Below are 9,380 nucleotides of genomic sequence, written 5' to 3' on the forward strand. Positions count from 1 at the left end.
TAATTTCGCTGGTTTAAGATAAATTAAATTTACGAACTCCTGAAATAGATTTTTTTAAAATTAAGTCTTAATTCAATGTTTTGAAAATTTAATATCTTTTTGGAATTTTATTCTTGGGTTTTAGAGTTTAAGTTAATTATTTTATTTTGGGTTGTTATGAATTTTATTTTAATTACTGAAGCGTTTTCCTTGGAATTTTGTTTTGGGCTTTCTATTAAAATTGGGGATTGAACCTTAGTATTAAAACAATTTAAGAGGGGCCTTCTTATAAGATTAGGGAATTGAGATAATATCTTGGGAGGTCTATTTTTAAATCTTAATTTCATAAATGTCTTTAGTTTTCAAAATTTACACTTTTAGATATTTTCATGTAGGATTTTATGTTAATATCGTTTCTACCCTTATTTATTGTTTTTTATTTTATTATAATTTTTAAATTTAAAAGATTTGAATCCTTAATTTGTAATTATATTCATTTAATTATTGCGGGCCCCATCCAATTTTTCAACCTTAATTCCTCAAATCTCTCCTTCAAAAAAGATTCTTTCCTCTCACCAATTAACAACTTCCTATCTTGTTAAATCATGTTTTGAATAATTTAGGTCGTTTGCTGCCATCTGCTGCCGTCTCCAACCACCGTTTGACGTCCAGACCTTCAATTTCCTTCTTCAGGGCTTCCATCAACGAGGTTATTTATTCCTTCTTCCCAGAGACGTCCAGATCTTCTTCTTTCCGCCGCCGAATAAACTTTTTGTCGTCGTCTTTGCACGTTTCTGATGCCGTGCAGCGTGCTTCCGTCAACGAGGTATTTATTCCTTCTTCTCCAGAGATATCCAAACTTTTAATTTCCGTCGCCGAATAAACTCTCCGTCGATGTCTTTGCACATTTTCGACGTCGTGCAACGCCTTCCTCGTCTCCTGTCCCCTTCTGTTTATAACATTGGTAATTATTAGTCTTCTGTTAAGATTGATATATATGGGGATATATTTTATGTATGTGTATAGAAAATTGAAGTTCTAAACGTCTCACAGTCTTAGTATTCCTGATTATATTCGTAGATATGGATATATATTGTATATGTGAATATATCTTATATATATAAGATATATACACATATATCTTATAGTTCTGTAGAAAGGGTCCTCCATACCATTGGTAATTATTAGTCTTCCGTTAAGATTGGTATATATGGGGATATATTTTGTGTATGTGTATAGAAAATTGAAGTTTTGAATGTCTCATAGTCTTAGTATTTATGAATATATTACTATATATGTGTGTATATCTTATATGTGTATATATCTTATAGTTATATATAAGATATATACACATATCTTATAGTTCTGTAGATAGAGTCATCCAAAATTGAAGTTCTAAACGTCTCATGGTCTGGACGATTGTTATTTTTGGATTTTGGGGATTTATTAAGGTTTTCAAATTTTGGGGAATTTGGGGATATTGTTTCAAATCTTTGTCAATTTCTTTAATACAAAAGCCTCTGTCAAATGGATGTTTCATTTTTTATTATTTTTTTTGTTTCTTTCTTCTTGGAGATTTTTAGACAGGATTTGGGGATATTTTGGGAGGTTTTCAATTTTGGAGACTTTAGGGTTTTCTTTTTAATGTTTTGGTGTTTTAATTTGTTTTGGAAAGATCATTAACCTAAAATTATGGGATCCAAATTATAACCTTCCAATTAATCAATTTTGCATCTTAAAATGAATTTGTAGATACAAGAGGGTATTTAAGTAATTTATGTGATGGGTACCCTCTTAAATAAGGTTGATACATGACAAATGTGTAAATTATATACATTTCATCCTTTTATGTAATTAGGATCTTTAAATAGACCATCAATGTACTAATCCCTTAGGAATGTGGACTTTTTGGTTTTAAATCAAATTAGGGAAAACGGAAATAAAATAAAAGAACGAGAAAAAAATAAAACAAAACCCTAGGTTTTATCATCTTCCTATTCCCTCTTCTTGTCCAGCCCCCCCTCCCCATCCTTGGTTTCTTCTTCAGCCATCACCCTTCCGGCATCTCTCCGACGACTTTAGATGGCAGCGCACAGCGGTAGCAGTAGCCTCTGTCGTCCTCCTCTACGGCAGTGCAACGAAACCGACGCGTCTTTAGTCGTTATCGACTGAATCTGTTAGAGTTTGACGACCGACGATAGCTTCTGATTGGAACGAGCGTTGCAGTAACACCTGCAGCACTCCACGGTAGTCCAAGCTCCAAATCGGCGGTAGCGACGTACTTTCCCTCAGAACCCGACACTTTAAGCGGCTGCTGACACAATTCGACATGACTCCAGCGTTTCAGCACTCCCCACGGCAGCACCATCCCGACGGTCGGCAACAGCAACGTCAGTCCATTAGCAGTGGTGCCTTTGCGGTTTAAGATTGGTGCGGCGACTCTCCGGTGACCCTCCACGATTGATCGGCGACAATCGACGACTCATGTGACGTTCCCATTGGATTCAGACAGCAAGCAACAGCAGGATCTCGGATTCATGAAGCCGGTGAGTTCATGATGTTTTTCATCTTTTCGATGATGTTTGGCGATGACCCACCTCTCGTACGAAGCCGATTTACAATACCCATCCCCTTTTGGCATCTATTCGGCACCTACCCACGCTCAAACAAAGTTTGATTTGAGTTACCCATCGATTTTTGGCATCGGACCAGCAAGCGCAAAGCCCTTCAAACTTGGATTTGGAAGCCTGACCTCCTCGGTGTCGACCAACTCCTAACCTAAGAGGTTTTAGTGTGAGTTAGTAGGTAACAACTCACCTAAGCTTTGTTTCAATACAAATTGAGTGTTTTTGGATGGACTCTAACCCAAATTTGGTTGCTTTTGACTTAGGCAATCCTTCGGCGAGCTTAGTAGCGTGTTAGGACCCTTTTGTTTGTAAGTAGTTTCTTACCTAAGGGGATTTGTTTGTCGTGTGTTGCTATGAACAAATTGTTTGCTTGTGTGCCTATGATTATTCTTGCATGATTGCTTGCGGTTGGTACTACTTTATACATATTGATATTGTTATATTGTGAGTTTGACGTGTTCTGACTATTATGAAAATTTGTTGGAATGTTGGATGTGTCTCTGGATTATTGATAATTATATTAGTGTAGTGTTGTGTTCACAAAAGCATACTAAGTTTTGTGTGAATGGTTATATTTTGAAAGCATGTTGATATATTGTTTTCGTTGTTAGCATGTTGTTTATGTTGTGGAATCATGCTGGACTATTATGAACTGAACATTGATTCGTATGTTGCATGTTGACCTCATTGTGAATGAATATTGCATGGGTCATGACTTAGAAGCATGTAGGACCCTAGAGAGAGTTCTGAAACTCTTGAATTAAAATCCCTTCTTTTTTTGGACTCTTTCCTTGACAACCTGTTTTCCTTTGCCTTTGAACCTGTCTTTATTTGCAACAGAAGATTCAATTGAGTTAGCATTAACTGAATTGACAAACTGAGGAGAGAGTTTATCCTTTTGCCTATTGGCTTTTTCTGTGCGCATATGACTGATCAATTCGTGTAACGTTAGATCTTTCTTCTTGTGTTTCAGATGATTGCGATAATCACTCCAGGAAGGGAGAAATTTCTCGAGCAGTATATTTTTCTGGAGGATTTCGCACATCTTGATGTCCTCAGATAGAACATTAACCACCAAGTTCTTGTATTCGTGAACTTGATTCATGATTGGTTTGTCATCTACCATTTGAAACTGCAACCATTTGCCAACCACATGTTTTTTCCTCCCGGCATCATCTCCACCATATCTTGACTCCAAAGTGTCCCAAATAACCTTCACAGATTTTTGGACAACAAAAAGATCAAATAGTGGGTCATTCATATGATTAAGGAGATGCTCGCGAACAGTCTTGTTATCCTTTTCGAACTTTATCAGCGGCAGCGGTAGCAACGTTGGTGGCTCCAGCGATGGCTCCGGTAGGAACTCCGGCGGCATCTCCAATAGCAACTCTAGCGACGACTCCAGCGATAACTCCAACGGCGACGGCGGCTACATCGACAGAGGTGGTGGTCAGGACGTAGTCTACCTCCAATTGCTCGAAAAAGATGAGTAGCTTCTGAGCCCAGCGTCGGTAATTGGATCCATCCAATAATTCGAGTTTGGATAGATCTGGAAGCACTTTACCGGATCTTACTGAAGCCATAAATTTTGCTATCAAATTGTAAGAGCAAATGAGGAAAAGACGTTGTGCCGTGGAACCCACTGTCTTGAAAGCAAAATTTGGCACGACCACGGTGCTAAATAGTTAATTGCCAGTTACTTCCCAAGGTTAACACAATACCTGAATTCAGGCGTACACTTAGGATTAGAATCAACTCAGAACAAACTTGAAAATAGAAAATGGAAAAGAAATCGAGAGAGAATTAGAAGGAGAGAAGAATGTTGTAGAAGATGTCTATTTTGCAAATGGAATGTGTGGTTTATATAGGAGGTAGAGAGAAACGATTTTCCAAAAAATTAAATATAAAAGCCAGTTTGAAATAAATGTAAAACGTTCATACCGTTTTACATTTATGAAACATTTTATTATGAAAAACGTTTATCAAACATTTATGAAAAAACGTTCAAAAAACATTTAATAAAAATTATGGCTTTAAAATATTTCAAGTCATAATGTCTTAGCCCCAACATTCAATATAACAGATTTGGGCCTACCCTATCGTAATCCCAGTAGCCGAGTGAATGGGTTTAAATAAGAGAATTTACCGTAGGTGTCCCTATTTGGAAAAATTGTCAAATCATCTTTGATAATAAAAAATGTCCATTTATATTCTTCCGAGTGTTTTTCAAGTTTCATATTTGATACTTTTACCATTCTATCTAGTTATTAGTTTTTAAATCAAAATATCCCAACTTCCATGATCTCTCCTATATTTTATCACTATTATTATAAATTTAGATATATATAGAGATAGAATTCGCCAATTATAAGGAGACATCACATTGAGGGAGACGATTAGAGATGGAATCTATCAGAGTCGAGTTGACTAGAGAGGAGCGAGGGAACAATGGTGGGCAACGCAGTGGGTTACAAGTGGGGCGGGGTAAAGGAGAGGGATGCTTGTATGTCGAGTTTCCGTAGTTCGTGTACCTTTTTGATTTGAGGTAGGGTGCTTTATATTTTTGTATTAATTGTTCACAAAATATATACCTTATTTCTTCACACTATTTGTACTTCTTTAGTTGATATTGTTCACTGTATTTGTTACTCTCTCCTTATTTTTGTATTTTTGCACTAATTGTTCAAAAAAATATACCTTATTTCTTCGTTCACTGTATTTGTTACTATCTCCTTATTTTTATATTTTTCTATTAATTGTTCAAAAAATACACCTCTTTTCATCGTATTTGTTCCTCTATTCACCATATTTGTTTTTCTGTTCGCCGTATTTGTTGTATTTTTGTGTTCACCGTATTTTTTATACTTTTGTTTCTCTGTTCACCATACTTGTTGTCCGTATTTGTTGTTTATTGTATTTTTGTTTCTTTGTTCACCGTATTTTTTATTTGTTGTGTTTGTTGATCAATTTGTTCTAGTTTGAGTGTTATTTATATTTCTAATTATTTGTTTTCTTTAGATTTGTTAGTAAATTGGTTAGAAAACTATTTGAATTGAAAAATATAGGTAGGATTCTTAAAATATTTGAATTATCCAATAAAGATGGTTAGGTGGGATTCTCCTGTGAAAAAGGAAAAAATAACAAATTCATTTTAAAATTATTTTAGAAGAGAGTAATTTCATCCCTAAAACATTAGTACAAATCTTCCTATTTTTATTTGGCGATATTGAAAAGTGAAAGTTGTTTGACCATATATTTTGAAATTGCCTAATGACTCTATCTACTGTTATCCCTTTAAATAATATTCAACATTTGTAGGCCCCCTCTCTTTTCATCTCTTAAATTGGACCACACAAAAAACTAAAAAGATTAAATTTTTGTTTTGAAAAACATATTTCTCTTTTGACATTCCTAACAAATTCTACACTCTCAAGTAGACTCTCACTAGATTACTGTCTTTATTCTACTTGCTCCATACTCGTTTGCTCCCACCTTGTATTCTGACTTAAGCATGCAAATGCATTCGACAGAGCACCACACAGGTGTTAGATTTTTATGTACAGGTGGACTCTGAACTAGGAAACGAAAAAGATGTACGTACAATTTGATTGCAAGATTCTTGTACGTTGTTTGAAAAGGTCGTAAGGTGTCTATACCTCTAATAGCATAAAAAAGATTGAGAGGAAAAAAAAACTCAGTACAAAAATAGAGAATTTGGGAGTAGTGTTTTTAACTATACTCATATTGATAATTAATACAATCGAAATCTCATATCTTTTAGACTTCCAATAACAAAACACGCTTAATTATTGCTCAACGACTCAATTAAAACATAAGTAATAGTACCATTATGAGATTTTAATCGAGTGTGATGCTTGGGTTGGGGGAAGCAAACTCAAGAAACTCATAGTCATTTTCTAACAAGTTCATTGTTTTGTCATCCAAAGTAATCCATGCTTCTATTCCTTCACCCGATGCTCTGTCCATCAACAGAATCATATTCACCGGCGACTCATTAGCTTTTGTTCCAATTGCAATCCATATAGGCTTATCCCATCCAAAATTCACTCTATTTAAACCCATGTTACACCAGCTCGAGAATGCATATGACTCGGAAGCCTTTGCATAAGACTCATGTAATTGGTGTAATGAACTCAAAATAGTTTCAAATCCATCGTCTCCCGTTGCTTTAGGTATAAAATCATTGGTTATTTCGAGGAACGATTGTCTCAATATAGTTTCGAGATCACCCAAATTTATGTTTGTGTTTGATGCTTCATAATAAGCACGACTTGTCCAAAAAATGTTGCCAACATCATATTCTGACAATGGTGGTTGTATTCTTCTACGCATGTTAAGGGTATGAACTAAAAGCGACCCCGATTTTGTATCAACACAACTTCCCTTCTCACCATTTCCAATAACTTCTTTCTTATCTGTTAAGAGAGAAGAAATTAGCTTATAATGATTCGTATATGTTTGTAAATATTTTTAAAATTCTTTTATTTTTTATAGAAATATACGAGTTGTGTTTGATGACATTTAATGTTTTTCTTTTTTCGTCTTCATAATATAAACACACAATCAATTATATTCTTACCTAATGATTTAAATGTTGATGCAGCTTTCATTGCATGCTTCCAAATAAAGCAAGTTACAGCTTCAACGCTCGTTGGATTGGAAACAATTTGAGATTTGGCTCTAACTTTGAGATTTGAGACTGCCATAGCATCAAAAACAAACCTTTTTATAGAGCAATGTTTTGGTTGTGCCTCTAAAAATGGACTTTTTGGGAACACCAAATCATTGTTATTCGCTGATATTTCTTTTGCTGGGAAAAGTGAAGAAGAGGCCTCATAACTCCCACATGCTAATTTCTCTAATGCAGCCCAAGATTTTATGAAGGCACTCATGGTGGTTCCATCTATAATTTTGTGTAAGAAAGAAAAGCCCATTGCAATTCCAGTACCGCACGAGAAAAAGTTAACTTGAACCGCAACCTAACAGAACATGAAGGAAAGATTAAATTTTTTATAACCTTTCTACTTAAACTTTTGGCTTCGAGGAAAGTCTAACATGGTATCACATTTTTTTGATTTAGTAACATCAAGATATATGTAATTTCATCTCAAAATCCAATTAGCAACGTATTATAAACCTCACATGGGCTTGTTAGATGTAATACAATATCAATATTCATGAGTTCATATTTAATAGTATATTTGGATAAACGACTTAAGATGTCGGATATTTCCAATATGGTCATTTAGCGATATTCAAATATATATTAGAAAGAAAAAAGTGAGAAGGTAAACAGGGACATCTCCACAAATTTCCCAGCAGTTATCTTCGATAGTATACCTAAAAAGGACCTGGTGAAGACCCAACAAGTGAGGAGCGTTTTCGAAAATTTACCGCAACCTATCAACACAAACCTGGACAGCCGTCTCCAACGGCTCCGTGGAATACAAATCAGGGAAAGGAAGGAGCTTCGCAAGAAACTCAGGGCTTGGATTTCTGAGAAAATCAGCCATGGAAGCTTTGACTGAGGCCTCAACAAAGAGAGCGCCATTATTGGAGGAACAATAATGCACAAAATTGCCTTTGATTCTTCCAGCAAGCATGGGGAAGCGAGCCAATGTTTCAGACAGAGACAGCTTTAAACTAGAAATTGTATTTTCATTATTATTACTTTGATTCTTGTTGGTGCTGTAGAAGAGGATGATGGGAGTGTAAACTTCGATTCCATGAATATAAATGTCGAGAAGTGAAAGATGGAAAGATTTTTGGTGTTGGTCCCTCTGGAAGGCTCCTGACCTTATGATTTCTCTTGAAATGATTTCCACTTCCATCTCCAAATGAATGCAAACTTTGTGCTTCAATAATTTAATGGAAAATCTCTTACTACATTGATGGTTGAGTAGGCTGCTTTGTTATTTATAGAAAACTAAACATCGCCCAATAATCAATAAGCTTATCATCAGAATGTGTTGCCTTTTAATAACTGTACACTGTACCGTGGGATGCACGTCTGAAATTGGGTTTGAAATACATTTTATCTGCGACATGAACATAATTCAATTGGTTTAGGTTTATATTGAGATGTTAGTAAATAGATTAAATTTACCAAATCCATCCACTTAAATTTTTGGATCTATTCACCTTTCACACTTAAAAGGCATAGTAAAACCACGTCAGTCGGTCTACAGGATGAAACGGTCTGTACAAAGAGAGGGAGAATTAAATTGAAAAGACAAATTATGTTTCACGTGATACACGTGAATTATATATATATATTTATTATTATTATATTTTATTTTTTACCACATTTTACTTCCCCACCTACCTACGTGGCTGTTTAATAGAGATTCGTTCTTATCCTATTTTTCAATATCTCTCTCTTTCTTGTCCATGATCCATTCCTTCCTCTCTTTGTCGTCTTCTCTATCCATCTTTCTTCTCTTCTTCTCCCATGTTCTTACTCTGAACCCTTTCTTCTCCCATGTTCTTCACCCATGTTCTTCCTCTCCACCCTTTTCTTTCTCTTTCTTCTTTCTTCATTCAATCTCCCCTGCATTTCATTTCAGTCACAGAACCACTCATTTAGAATCGTTTTAGTTTCGAATTTAGTACCTCTTACAAATCGATCAAACCAACCGATTGAAAAGTCGGTTTGTATAGAGACGGAAAAAAAGAAAATTTCCGACCGACTGAAACCGACTAGGTCAATTTGATGATTGTGTCTGGCACTGATTTTTACCTGGCTAAATCACT

General features: G+C 35.3%; 1 protein-coding gene across 1 annotated transcript; it reads right to left on the reverse strand.

Moving 5' to 3' along the window:
• Nucleotides 1-6,312: 6,312 nt before the first annotated feature.
• On the reverse strand, nucleotides 6,313-8,544 carry LOC111017855 (epi-neemfruitin B 7-O-acetyltransferse L7AT). The gene is made up of 3 exons (XM_022293734.2): nucleotides 8,042-8,544; nucleotides 7,207-7,606; nucleotides 6,313-7,042 (listed from the first exon to the last, which is right to left on the reverse strand). Exons 1-3 carry the CDS (start codon nucleotides 8,456-8,458, stop codon nucleotides 6,465-6,467), a joined length of 1,395 nt encoding a protein of 464 aa, XP_022149426.1. The 5' UTR covers nucleotides 8,459-8,544; the 3' UTR covers nucleotides 6,313-6,464.
• Between the last annotated feature and the right edge of the window lie 836 nt (nucleotides 8,545-9,380).

The sequence above is a fragment of the Momordica charantia genome, assembly GCF_013281855.1.
Source record: "Momordica charantia cultivar OHB3-1 chromosome 1 unlocalized genomic scaffold, Mcharantia_2.0 BLBB01000001.1, whole genome shotgun sequence".
Taxonomy (NCBI): domain Eukaryota; kingdom Viridiplantae; phylum Streptophyta; class Magnoliopsida; order Cucurbitales; family Cucurbitaceae; genus Momordica; species Momordica charantia.